Below are 14,010 nucleotides of genomic sequence, written 5' to 3'. Positions count from 1 at the left end.
TGGTGTTCTCATTATTAGAATTTGCTAATGGTGGTGACAATGGAAAGATCTTCAGTTTTCAGTGGCTTCGGGCGGTTTTGAGATTGTGTGGGGTACTCTTTGTGGTTAGTGGATGCGGGGGCGCAGGTACCTGTGCTTGACTTTGCACTGCCTGGTACCTTGCTAGTTGTCGAGGCTTGTGTTTATCTCACTGCAGTGATGGTGACAATGACATAATAGCCTATACGTGTCTCCTTGCGCTTTCTGATCATCCACTCCATCATACACTTCCGCACGACTCCTTTTTGTGGTCGGTCGTAGAAGACATTTTTTGGCATAAACTTTGCACTGTATTCCTGTCAGATGCTCTGATCAAACAGAGAACCAGCACATGACAGAGAAGCATGAATGTTAGCAAAATAATGGAGCCTGCCTCGAACCAGACCAGTGTTTATTGGAAAACAAGGTATGCACAAGACAGTGAAACTGAACAAACACGACGGAACACTATCTGAACAGGACGTTTCCATCCTAACAGGCAAGTCAGGCTAAGGCCACCTTGCTGGTCAAGATAAATGAATTGTCCTTCCACTGACTCCCGCTGAAGATGTGAGTACCTTGTTGAAGGAGGGTCTGGGTGCATGGGTTGCTGAGTTTCAGTGTGGGGCGCTGGTAACCACCGATACCCTCTGCACGGGATACAAGGGGGAGGGGTTGCAGGGTTCTGTGCATCCCGTGCAAGGGAAGCTACTGTTCTGCTACTGCAGTGACGTCACTCCGTGTATCAGACAGCTGTATCTAGGGCTGAAACGTGAGCATTATAATTATAATAAAGTGTGCGTGACATCACCCCGGAGTGCATCGGAGCAGGATATGGGGCGGTGACATCCAGTGGAATAATTGCTGACTTTTTTTATTACAGAACTATGTCTCACAGGAATGTGTTCTGTTAATCGTGTCAGCGATGGTGACATCAAATATTTTGCAAACCTGTAATTAGAGAGAAGAAAGCGTCGTTTAAAAACGTGACTTCGGTGTGACTAAAGGCACAGCAGATGTTTTATGTAGGGAATTTGAATGTTTTATTAAAGATGTGCTTGATGTCATCACTATGTGGTACCCGTGTGTGCCCTGGCTGTTCTTGTTCCGGACGGATGCCTTAGCCAACCCCGTGGTCTCTAGCTGCACCATGGATATTGGGACAGATGCTCTGCCTGTTCTGACCGATAGTTACCTCCAGTGGGGAAAAAATACGGATTAGGAGGTTTTGTTGCGCATGCGCAGCTCGCTCCGGCTGCATCTTTTGCTTTCAGAATAGACCTGACAGAGTGCCCCGCTCAAGCCTGTTGTGTGTCATGGGACCAGTTCTCTCCCCTGCCGGGAGAATCGCTGCTTTGTGGGAGTAGGCAGGTGGGTGGTGAACATCAAAAAACGTCGCCTGAAAAACTGCGTGATTAGTATGTCATTTTCATAGTAATATGTAGTTTTGCATGTTGTTTTCTTGCAAACGATTTGTAACTGTTATAAATATTGTACAACACATTAAGTGCAAGGGTCATTTTTAACGTATTAAATATAAGATAGCAGTGTATTAATCTAGCGAATTAGTTTATTCATAACAATAGAAATTACCAGTGCAATTTAGAAAAGCAAAATGACGTATGTCAGGGTGCGGGGATTGCTGGAGTCTTTTTGGGCTGGATAATTGTTTTTTTTTCTGACAAAATGGTTGTTACTGCAAATCGGATCATTCTGTGTGTCTTTCTTATGCACGACGTTTACTGACATGTCCTTAGTGGTTTGTAAACATTAGGTTAGCACACTGTGGTGTTCTTTCCAATTCTGGCTGCTTTGTAAATAAATATCATGAAATTAAGAAATCCAGTTCACCTTTTGGGGAAAATATGTTTGTCGAACAAGTGCTACTCTTATTTTTTTGTTCCAGAGACGTTAGGAAAACAAACCATGACGTCAGCACTGTGCCTGCTTAGCCCTTACGAAGGGTTACATAGAGGCGCACCTATTTGGCTAGCTGAAATCGCCATTCTTATGTTTCAGCTGGGGAATAAATTGGAGCTCTCGACGCTGTGTGGTAATATCTGTATCAGGAGCAAGCGGTTCATATTCCTGACTAAATTGTGACCGTACTGTGTGATCTTTGTCAAATCATGCCATGTTTCTGTGCCTCAGTGCCAGTGACTACATAAGTTAAGCGTAGCTGTAATAGAAATCAGTGATCCCGAAAGTGCTACTAGACCATGTAAATGGTAGTAACGCGCTTACAGACAAATTAGACAGGTGGGCAAATGCCCATTTTAATTGATTCGTATTTTAGAGACTGTTACGTAGGTGTAAATGTAAGGTTTGCACATTTGCAAAATTAACTAGAGGGTGTCAATTTTAAAGTTATCACATTTTTGGTAAAAATGGGCACTGTGGCAGAGCGAGACAAAGATCTGCCCACGGTTCCACAATTAGGTATAAAGGCGACCCCTCACCCCCGTCCTCATTTCTTTGGCTGGGTACTAAGTCCCAAAACCATATCTTCTCGGATTATATCTGTATCTAAGTGTAAAGTCTAGTCTGTTCCATTGTGCGCTGCCTTGAAATGGTGCGTTGTACCTGACTACATCTGTGAAGTGTGTGTTTATCGGGTGGGGGTGGTTTTTTTTTTACGCGTGTCTGAGTTAAATACTGTTCTGATTCCAAAACAACAGCACACACAATATGTCTACATATCCCCCCCCCCACACCCGCGCGACATTCGAGCTATTGCCTGACAACATAGAGGTGCATTCTTTCCCCGTCCCCATGCAATGCCTGGCCTCTCTGCTGAGAGTGTCAGTGAGAGGGCTGGGGCCGTTGCTGATGATGTGTAGCTGGACATAGTGAATCAGGATGAGACGTCTGGCACGCTGCTTGTTGTCATGGATTTCATAATAAAGACTCGAAAACATTGGCGAAAAGCTGGTTGCGCGAAGCAGCCGTAAGAACGCCTGAAGGCCCACAGTAACCAACTAACCACTTCTGGTAATTGCCCCACTCTCTTTGCTGCCTAGTCCTGGAGGTTACTTAGTTTAATGAATAGTTTCATGGCCAGATGCTGTCAAGAGGCTCAGACAAATACACATTTGCTGCTGGGGTGAGTGTGCCATCTGCGGATTGCGGGTGTAAACTTCGGTAGGGCCTACTCAGCCTTTCATCCTTCTAATGTTAATCCATTGAGTAGAATAATACCGTTTAGAAACTATAATCTATGGTATTTCACCACTACATAAATGCTGTTATTATGACCATTTTTCTGTCACAACCCCTGGTTTTACCTTCCATTAATGGCTGCCAAGTGTTCTGAGCGATTGGATGACAATTATGGCTTGTCTAGCGCCTGCAACAATTATCTCAAAGCACTTGTATATTAGGAAACATATTGAGTCAACCTGTTCTACTCATTTTATTGTCCCCTTATAGATGAAAGGCTGAGTAAGCCCTGACCATCTGTGAGCTGATTATCTTGGAGGACGTGCCCACCCCTCTGACTGAAAAAGGTTATTGCTGCAATCTAATATAACCTGTTCATAGTAGTACGGACATTAACTATATTTACACTGGATTTTGTCACGCCTTGCCTATTTTCCTTTCAATATAGTAAAAACTCCTTACGTTTGGTCCCTTCGACACAACTCAAGTGTTCAATATATTTTATGTACTGCCCTAATAATTTATTTCTAAACATTGGCTGGCATATAGTTTTCATGTATGCCTACCGAAGCGGGCCTCGGGTTTCCAGTAATGATGTGACTAGGCCCTCACTACAGCAATTGAAGGGTTAACATATTCAAAATTCCCGGTCCCCTTCCGTGATTGCATGAATGAATGAATGAATGCATCAGTTGGAGAGTGACTGAATGAGTGAGTTTTTAAGAGAATGAACAAATGAATGATTGTGATTACCAGTCAGTGAGTGGGTGAGCCAGAGAATGGCCTGGTGCGTGAATTAGATGTTGAGTAACCAAGATAATGTATTAGTTAGTAGTAGAGGTGGACGAGCCAACAAATTAATAGTGAGAGCTGAGCCATGGGTCTGGCTCGGATCTTAGAGCCCATGCACGAGCCAAGCCCTGAAAATATGTGTTATGTAAATCATACAACAAACCACATAAAATATAATAAAGTCTCTTCGAAGTAAAAAAAAGTGCACTCCTTTCACATGTGGTAGCTTTGATATTAATTGGCCACATTAAAGCACTGCACTGAGAAGTACTTATTAAAAGAGATAGTTTTGTACAAATGATAGTCTAAACTCAAATATCCGACAGTGCTTATAATGCGACAGTGAAGAAAAAAAGTTTTAGTGAAATGAAATATTTGCCTTAGATCACACAATTTCAGCATGGAAGCCACGATTTATCCATATTTTCTGGTTTCACTCTGTACAAATCAGCCAGTAAATGGGTATCAATTTGTCTTTCCTTATGTTAAAGCTTTGTTTTTTGTTTCAACCTCCTAGAGCATTCCTCTGTAGTTTTTAAAATATAGCTCCAACTTGACTCGAAGGTATTTAAGCGCTTTAGATGTGCACCAGTTACATTACACAATTACAACGCAAACACATGCATTGTTTATAGGCCTATGAAGGTTAAGTGATTGCCCAGAATCACAGGATTACGAGCTGATGCCGAGACTCGAACCAACTTCCCCAGTTCCATAGTCAGCAGCTCTGGCTGTTACATCACATCCCGGTAGAGAGAGGGCAGCCGCAGCCACGTGAGAGCTCTACTCCTCAAAGTTCCAGAAGGACTTCGGGTTGAGCCACGGTTCGGGCTCGACCTTTCGGTGGCTCGCGCAACTCTAGTGAGTAGCTGCATTTTTGAGCATGTGAGTGGTTACGAAGTTGCCCAAAGGCGCAGGGCCGTGCTTTGTAAGAACCCCACAAAGACCAGTGCTTAATTTGAGCCGGTGCTTTCCGATGTTGAGCACCGGCACTTAATTGGTTTCCGATGCCCGGCACCAGCATCTATCTAATTGTCAACACCACACTCAGGGCAGTCTGCCACAAGGTGGCGCTGCCCATGTAATTTAGATATGAGCATTGTAACAGTTGTTTAGGAAAACAATATACATTAAAAATTGCTAATACCTGCCTCCCCAGCCATTCCTTTAGCTTTGGGGGCCTGGAGTAATATAAACTGTCGCATTTACATGCATGCGAGAGTGTTAGTAGTTGTTTTGACAGCGATGGCAAGGGCGATGAGTGGTGCAAGTTGCAGTGGCCTCCTGATCAGAGTCCTGGCACTTAATATTTTACAAATTAAGCACTGACAAGGACGTGCACACGGCCACGCTGGCCTGCTCTTCCACTCTTGCATGTGTATCCCTCTGGGTCCCCCCACTGAACCAGTCTGGCTCTGCAGTGACCGACATGTCTCCAGCGGCAGCAGAGAGGAAGGACCCTGCGCGACTAGTAAAATAAGACCAGGCCATGAAAACCAGCATTCTTAAGATCTTCAAGCAAAGACAGGGTATGACGAGGCCTCTGACACGCAGAGGCCGCTGCCCAGTAACAGCGCTCTTTGTTGCTGTTGGCACCGCTGGGCTATATAGAAGAATTACTGCCCTTTCATTCCAGTGAATGAATGAATGAATAAATTCATTCATTCATACCACACAGGAATGCTCAGTGTTTCCGTGACTGTGCTAAACGTGTTTGCCTCCAGTTGCCTTATGCTTCTCCGAGGCGTGAGTGAGTGCACTCATCTTACAACAGGGAAGGAACACATTGAGCTCCTCACGTCCTAATGGGTAATGAAATCATAATTGTGGCACAGTGGGCCCCTCACACAGTTAGGGCTCCGGTGCTGCCGCACCTGCTGCATCGAGGGGCACCCATGTCCTGAAGTCATCATTCATCCAAACAGCCCACTCCCTCCAGTCGAGCGGCACTTTAAAAAACCTTCCCAGGGACTAGTGGCCAGAAATGCTTGTTTTACGATGAACCGAGCCATGCTGTACAGAAAAGTCAGAAATGTGTGAGAATAGATAGTGAAATAGAACGTTGCGATAGTGGGCGCCCTGCCTGCCAAAAGGTTTCCGTGGGAAAGAACAAGCTCCCGGCTTTTGCTACAAAACGGCGGCATCTCGGCGCGGTGCACTGGCTGTGACTGCCCTCTGCACACACCCCGGCCTTTCACTGGGCCCCGGGGGCGTGCGCAGTGCTCAGCCTCAACTGCACTGGGCATGGGTTACCTGTAGCAATGACCCTTCAGCACTCGGAGGAGGCCTAAGGATGGCATGAGGCGCTACACCAATGCCAAATGCAGCGCTTCATGCAGATGAAAGGTGGTTGACTCCTGTGACACCCAAGAAGATTTGATGTCTTGCTAAATTGCATCAAAACTTTTAGCACCACTGTTCCCATGGCACTACAACACGAACGGATTCACTCTGCCTTTAAACCGCTGATGGGAGCTGCAAGGGGGCAGTCAGAGGGAGCCATGCACATACTCTAGCGGCCCCCCATGTCGATGCCCTTGCCAGCTTCTACACTGGCACGAATGGTTTCTTTAGGCTTGCCTAGCCGCGATTTTAGTGTTCGGTTTGGTACCTGAGTGCCTCGGCGACTTGCTGCCTACATTGAACCCTGTTCCATAGCGCCTCGAAGTGCAGAAGTGAGATAAGGTCAGTCCTCCAGTCTGTCCGGCTGTGCTCACTCCTGCAGCCGAGCGCAGCCATGAATCGCAATGGAGGCCGGACTCCGCCGACTTGCATACCTCCTTCGATCAGCATCCCCAGGGCCCCCTTTAATGTGAGTGCTTGTCTCAAAGAAGATTGACAGCTGCTTCATTCTCACCCTCTGCTTCCTCCCTTTCCTAGAGCGCCGGCACCGCGTCCCCAGCCATGGCCGAGTCCAAGTCCGTGTGCGTGTCCGTGGACGAAGTGGTCTCCAACGGGACCGGCGGCCAGGAGACCCCGCTGCTCAACGGGCACCTGAAGAAAGTGGACAACAGCCTGACGGAGGCCCAGAGGTTCTCCTACCTGCCCCGGAGGCCGGCCGTGAACATCGAATTCAAGGACCTCTCCTTCTCCATCCCGGAAGGACCGTGGTGGAAGAAGAAAGGTAAGAGCGCACTGCTTGTGTGAAGTGCCGCTGTGCCGAAGTGCAGTGGAACTCGATGTTTGGGATTTACCTCTGGTCCGTGCTTTAAATGGAAATATAGAAGTGCTGATACTCACTGTTTATGGCACGTGTTTGCTGCTAAGAAGTGCCAGTACTCTCGTATTCAATGTATTGCAGCAATGATGAAAAGTGTAGGTACTCAGTAGCGAACAGCACCGGTCCATTTAAAGTACTGCTCTGAGAGTCTGAGCGCGTCTCTACTGCCCTCTGGGCAAAGCACTACAACTGCACCCTAAACTTGACGTCTCAGGAGGCCATTTTGAACGCCATTTTAGAATGGCCTTTAGGGTTTATTTGCAGATTGGTGTTTTTGCAGTTTATCTCACAGATAGGATGCTATTGTTTTCTTGGTTGTTTCTTGGAGTGTTCATATGGTCCAGGTTGAAACTGCGAGGAATTATGCAAAGTCATAAAGTGAACAGCAACGCTGTAGTTGTGTATTCTGGCATGAATGTGTTATACAAATGAGATCACAAGCTACTAATACTGTGCCCTTGTGTGTACCAAAGCATGACTGTTTGTAAAAACAATTAATACCAGGCCTGGATGGAATTTGTATAATTTTCTTTGCAAACAATTCTCAAAATGCCCCCAAAAGCTGCACATAAGGACATTTTACCATGCGAAATGCTCGTCTGGCATTTTGTGCTATTTTCTTTTATTGCTAAATGTATCTGTGTACTTATTTTGGACGTGAGGGCACATTGCGTTCTAAAATAAAAAAAAAAATAGCGCAAAATCACATGTAATCCAAAATCACAATTGCACAATATAGTGTAATGGCTTAATCTCGAGCATTTTACGTAGCATGTGTAACATGAAATTTCTGGACATTATGCGAGATTACGCCAGCGTAAATTACATTTTGTCCGGGCCTAGTTATAACCTGGTGCATCCCGTGAGGTTAGGAAGCAGTGCTCATTCAGCCCCAAAAAGGTTGCAGTCTTTATCAAACCTTGTGGCTTTTCCTGTGGTTTTGAAGCCATATCAGATGCCAGTGGAGAAACAACGACACTCTGGTACCGAGCCTGCTACCCCTGTACATCTACCCTTCGTACCATCTATGGAGGTGGTATGTGTCAGTATTACGCTAGCGAGAACGTTCCTGTAGCCTCTATTCATGCTTGCTTTTCCCACGAGGAGAACACAGCAGTGAGAGTGGGCTCATATGTGCCTACTGGTGTGGCCATATGCTGAAGTATACAAAAAAGGGATGGATGGAATGCTGAATTCATTTAAGGTAATGGTAATTATTCGGGGCTGCATTCCAATCCATCATTATTTTGCACACCATATCAACTCAGTTTGGACCCAGCTATATGCAAATCAGTTTTGACCCTGATTCGATTGGAACAGCCCAGCTCGAACTGACCCACACAGCAGCGGCCCATGCTGGTAAGAGTGGTGGGGCAGTGTGGGGGGGGGTGATTTGGACAGACGACGATGAGGGAAAATTAATTATTTCTTTTTCCGTCGCAGTCGTCTGCCAAATCCACCCCAACCTCTTACCGGCAGGGGCCGCTACTGGACCCACATCTGGGCACACCCATCCCCATGGCTTGCCTTGGTCATGGGCAAGCTGGGACCAGGCCCGGGGCATCAAATATTTAGAGGGGCACAGCAGGGAGCTGCCTGGCATAATGTCATGCAAACAGCAGCTCGTCCATCGCACCTGGTCTCAATCTGGTCCTGTTAAAGACTTTGTAATCAGCCCTTAATGTGCCTCAGCGTAATTGTTAGCACCCCACAGGGGCGGCCTTAGACATGTGCAAGCTGTGCACCTGCACAGGGCCACCAAATCCCAGGGGCCACCACGCCAATATGTATCCGTAATATAATAATCCTCTGAGGATGGATACATATTTGCATGGCGGCCCCTGGCAGGGATTTGGCGGCCTCCGGCTGTGTTCCTCTTCCAAACACCCTGACCCCCCCTCTTCACTGGCCTCTGCACTCCACCCCGCACCCCTCTTCCGGGGCCCCCTACCTACTATCCCTGCCCAGGGCCGCCATGAGCCTATAGCCGCCCCTGCACCCCATCAACCCCCTGCCCTCCTCCCATCTTCCTCACACCCCCTACCGTCACACCACAACGACCCCCTTGCCCCCACAACAAACAGCAAATGGTCTTTCTTCCCAGGGTGCTGTCCCGGCCTGTCTCACTTAGGGCGACACACTAAAGTATATAAAAAAAAAGTGATGGGTGGAATGCTTGAATCAATCTCAGCCACTGGTTGTAGCCATATGGGCTGCCAAGATTTCGCTTTCACTGGATTTCATGTTGGTGGGGCACATGCAATGATCAATGAACAGTGTTGGTGCGCAATCCTTTACTGCTTCACTAAGTCAGCGTGGAAAGTGCCGCTTACATGGGCCTTGAGATAGAAAGGGACCTCTAGTCCCATCCCTGCCTCCTGTAATACAGTAGGTACTGCTTAGCCTCCAGCTCTGTCTGTTACTACAATAAGGTTACTCGCCCACAGCTGTCGCATTACTTGTTTGTATGGATTGTGTTACTTCCCTTCACAGCCACAGCTCCTGCTTTAAGGCCCTCCTCCCCTGCATCTGAGCACGCCCTTTCAAGGTTTGATCCTTTCCCTGAATTTAAAAGGACCTTTCAACTGGCCACTATCTTAATTGTGTATTTATGAATAATGTATTCAGAATAACATGCCATTGTTTGTGGGCCAACATTTTACAAATGTTAATGAAACGGGGACTAAAACAAGGCAGGTTCAATCAGACAAGCACAACATATGCGTCACAAAGACAGTCAGTGCAACAATTTGACATAAACATGTGTCCAAGTTCTATTGTACTATATTGTGGCAGTGCACCTTGAACAGAGACGCCTCTATCCAAGCGGATGTCACCATCCCAGGGGTGGAGGAAGAGCTGCTCTTCTGCTCTGCACCAAGCCCTAAGGATGCGTCTGCCTAGCCTTGTCCAGCGGAAGCATGGGTTGATACACTGCTGCGTGAAACCAGGGGAATGATCCTAACAGGAAGGACGTGTTTACAGAATAAAAGGTGCCCTACCTTGTATTCACATACTAAGCACATTTGTGGAACCGTTTGATGAAACACCTCTTTGTAAATGAAAGTTATTATTATCCCAAGCAGGCAGTTTAGGCTTGTCTTTGTGCAGGGCCCGAGTTTCTGCATCTCATTGAACCTGGTTTATTGACACTAGAACACGTACTTCCGGGGTACACGTACTTCCGGGACGGGGAACCTTTTGGGCTGAAGTGTGCACGGATAGTGACTCGGGAATGCCCGAACAGGTCATGCTCACCTGATTCTAGCTACCTTCTTGACCTTCCGTCCTGAAATCTGCTGGAGGGCCCAAGTTCAGAAGTTCAAAGGCGGTATGTGGTTCAAACCTCTTAAACTGCTGTGATTTCTATCAGTGGTAGTGAATACAGAATCAGTGATGTGTACCCTCTGCCCTAGGTCGGGAGGCATCGTCAGGAGGAGGTGCTCGCTGGGCACATCCCAGGGCATCCCGTGCACTCCTGTGTATTACCCTGGCATGTTCTTCCTAGATTTCCTACCTCCTAATCCCTCAGAACTAGTTTTTTTTTTACAGTTTTATATAGCTCACACTCGACCCATACGGTATTGGAGCGCTTTACATGAGCACCACTTGTTACACAAGGTCCTATTAATTTTTGGTAGGCACGGGGAGATTACGTGATTTATTCAGAATCTCTGGATGTTGAGTAGACGCTAGACTCGAACCTGGTTCTCCATTTCCAAAGTCAGCAGCTCTGACGGTTATGCTACATCCTCTCCCTTGGCTTAGCCCTCATTCGTGGAAATCTGTTCCTGTCAGACTGGCTGGAGCGGGAAGAGGGTGGAAGGACACATCCGCGTGGAGCCAATTACATGGACATAATTAATTAGAAGATGAGGAAATCATTGTGTGACACATGCCCGCTGCTGCCTGCACGGTACGGCCTCGCGGCGCATGGACCACAGCGCCCAGCTTACGTTTAGCTGATCAACCCTTTCCGAGCCCGGTGAATGAAGTATTGCTTGTAAGGGCTCCACTTTTTGGCAAGTAAGGGGACTGTACGCGGACTGGACCCGAATCACACTTGTTCATAGGGAAGAAATGCATTACAATAGTGCCCTGCAGAGGCCAGGGAGGAGCCCCATCTCCAGTACATGCGGCCTGTCCAGGGTCCTTGAAAGCATGACTGTCCCCAGAACAAAAGGCGCTGCTAGATATTTACGCGCCCTAAGGCAAGCAATGCAAGCAGGGACATGTGTCCCCTGTTCCACAGCTGGGTGTTAAAATACAGCCATAATTCGGGTGGAGGGGGCCCCAAAGCGCCTGGACCCCGGTGCCACTTCACAGGTTACCCTGTCGAATGCTACACCCTTGCCGCACAATAACTCAGTGCTCCATAACCACGTCTCCACTCACGCTATCCTCCACAGAATATCCACAGTACTGTGCAGAAGATAATAAAATAGACCTAATGGTTGTGTTGTTAATATTTGAAAAAAGGCCTAGAAGGGTAACCTAGGCACTGGAAATTCTTAAATTGCGCTCTGGTCTTGTGTTTGCTGCTCATCGGAAGCAAACGGATTGATTATGTCTGGAAGGCTATCCAACTGTGAGAGGAGGGGTTGTATATCAGAATATAGATAACACAAATATTTCCCAATATAGGTATTGTGGCCTAACCATAATTTAGAAATATAACACTCCATCTAATGTAGAGCTTGGATTACTAACGACAGCGAAGCAATGTTTTTTAGGTCTCGCCTGGCGACCACAGCGCGATAGCGCTGCCGCCAGCGAGATCTATGGTCACTGACTTGCCTCGGAAGTGGGAGAGAGATGGCCACGCGCAGGGCTTTTGGCGATTGGAGCTTGTGCACACGCACGTACAGCCACGCGGTGTGCACATCTCCTGTCCCCCTTCCGTCCAAGCAAGCCAGCTGCATGCAGTAACAGCGCCTCGCAAGCCTGATTCAATTTCACTTTTGTTTTCCAATGCGCACGCGCGCTCAACTCACTCAACACACCTTCACCCTTATAAATATTAAAGAACGTCACAATGTACAGAACGGTTTTCACGATATGAAACCTGGCAAGCACCGTGAAAATGGGGGAACGGATGGGGCATGCGTGCCAGTGTCTAAGGGTGAGCGGGCGGGCTGGCAGTCAGAGGACTCTCATTTCCTTGGAGCTGCATGGGTTGCATTCTGCTAGCAGCCTCTGAGGTGTGGAAGAGGCGGGCACGTGCTGAAGGGTGAAGCAGAGCAGGAGAAAGCGCTGTGTGAAATGCTGAATGGCGCATCACCCTCACTCCTCACGCTGTGCGGCATAAGGTAAACACCGTAAACTGCTTGTTCGTATGTCCTACCTCGGCGCTGGGCACCGCGCGTGTGCTGGCACTCCGCTCCTCCTGGCATCAGGTTCCTTTCTGTGCGTGCGCCGCTGTGGTTGCTGCTGCTCCTGCTGTCCACGCGCCGAGGGCTGCCCCCGGGTGCGCGCGCCACTGCTTTCTCACTGCCTCTCAGTGTCTCGCGGCGGGGGCAGTGCGCGTGTAGAGGTACTAGTTCATTATTGTGTCCCACTTTTTAACACACTTCTCTATCAGACCTTATCCACAATATATCTTCTATTCTGCCATTTATTGCAGCCGTGAGGACTCACATTCTTTATTCATTTCTAAATGTTAAGGTACAGGGCTTACTTCTTATCTGTTGTGCTTAAAGGCATGAGAGTTTTACAGAGTGCTAATACAAAATATATAACCATAAATTAGATGTATCTATATAGGAGACATGCCTCTGTTCACACACCCTACCCTGTGAAAGAAAATCGATTTACATTGGTTGCTAGGTTCTACTCGTGAATTTTACCTGTGTGTATTACAGTAAATGTATAAGTATCTGGGAATATAGAAGCTGCTGGGCTCACTGACTGCCCATAAAGCCAGACATATGTACGTGTGGTTGCATAGTGTAAGCCAGTGATGGTATGGGGCATTAGAGGGTATACAGTGGCATAAAGGCATCTGTCTACTTCCATGACACTATGTTAGGTGTGCACAGTTTTAAGAGAGGAGGGTTGATAGATATGAAACATACAATATTTGCAGAATAGTGTATTGGGCAGAAGGAAATGAACAATTATGCATCAAGGGCTGTTGTTTGGGACTGTCTCAGAGAGGTGGGGGAGGTTGAAAAGGCAGATATTGAGAAAAGTACTGAGAAATATTTCTGAATCATGTACTGACACATAGCATGACTCCAGATGACTCCCTGTGCATGCAACCCTTCCAGTTATACAGGCGTGTTCGGAAACAAATGATTCAGTGCAGCTGCACTCACAGCGGAAATGTTTTCGGGCACCATGAGTCTGCCATTTATTTTTAGGGCTCAGCATAACAGAGCATGTGCATTTCAAACAGATGTGAACTAATCAAAACATCATGGGAACGCACATGTGTGCCTTGCGTACTGAAGGGCCCTCTCACGTCAATACTGTTTTTAAGGGATGGTTCAATATTCAGAGTGTGCCACAGAATGGGGGTGTAGCACATAGGACAGTCTGCATTAATGAAGAGACTTATCCCTCATTGTTGCCCCACCCCTAAATTAGTGGACCTGGGGTAATATAATGTTCAAGACGAGACATTTGTAATGTTGTGGCACGCACCCAGAGTGAAGGGAATGGGCCACTGTGAGAAGGGTGGTTGTTTGAGCACCCCATGTCACTGAGGTAACATTGGTACTGCCGGGAAGTGACGTCTATACTTAATAAATAGGTCCGTGCTGTTCCGGGGAGTGCAGTTGAAGCATCCTACTTGTGTGTCACTGGTGTGTTCTTGCAGG

General features: G+C 47.2%; 1 protein-coding gene across 3 annotated transcripts in view; it reads left to right on the top strand.

Annotated features, from left to right (window-relative positions):
• ABCG1 (ATP binding cassette subfamily G member 1) overlaps positions 1-14,010 on the top strand; it is a 109,126-nt gene that overhangs the window by 485 nt on the left and 94,631 nt on the right. Inside the window, exons 1-2 of one of the 3 annotated variants that reach the window (XM_078656802.1) lie at positions 1,307-1,389; positions 6,850-7,093. In XM_078656802.1, coding sequence (XP_078512928.1) covers positions 6,874-7,093 — 220 coding nt within the window. In that variant the 5' untranslated portion in view covers positions 1,307-1,389; positions 6,850-6,873. Of the gene's footprint in view, positions 1-1,306; positions 1,390-6,207; positions 6,316-6,849; positions 7,094-14,010 lie in introns of those variants that run through there. The other 2 variants (XM_078656801.1, XM_078656800.1) reach the window with 2 other exon arrangements.

The sequence above is a fragment of the Lissotriton helveticus genome, chromosome 8 (genome assembly GCF_964261635.1).
Source record: "Lissotriton helveticus chromosome 8, aLisHel1.1, whole genome shotgun sequence".
NCBI lineage: Eukaryota > Metazoa > Chordata > Amphibia > Caudata > Salamandridae > Lissotriton > Lissotriton helveticus.
The sequence above is the reverse complement of the archived record's forward strand: the minus strand, read 5'-3'. Positions and strand labels throughout refer to the sequence as shown.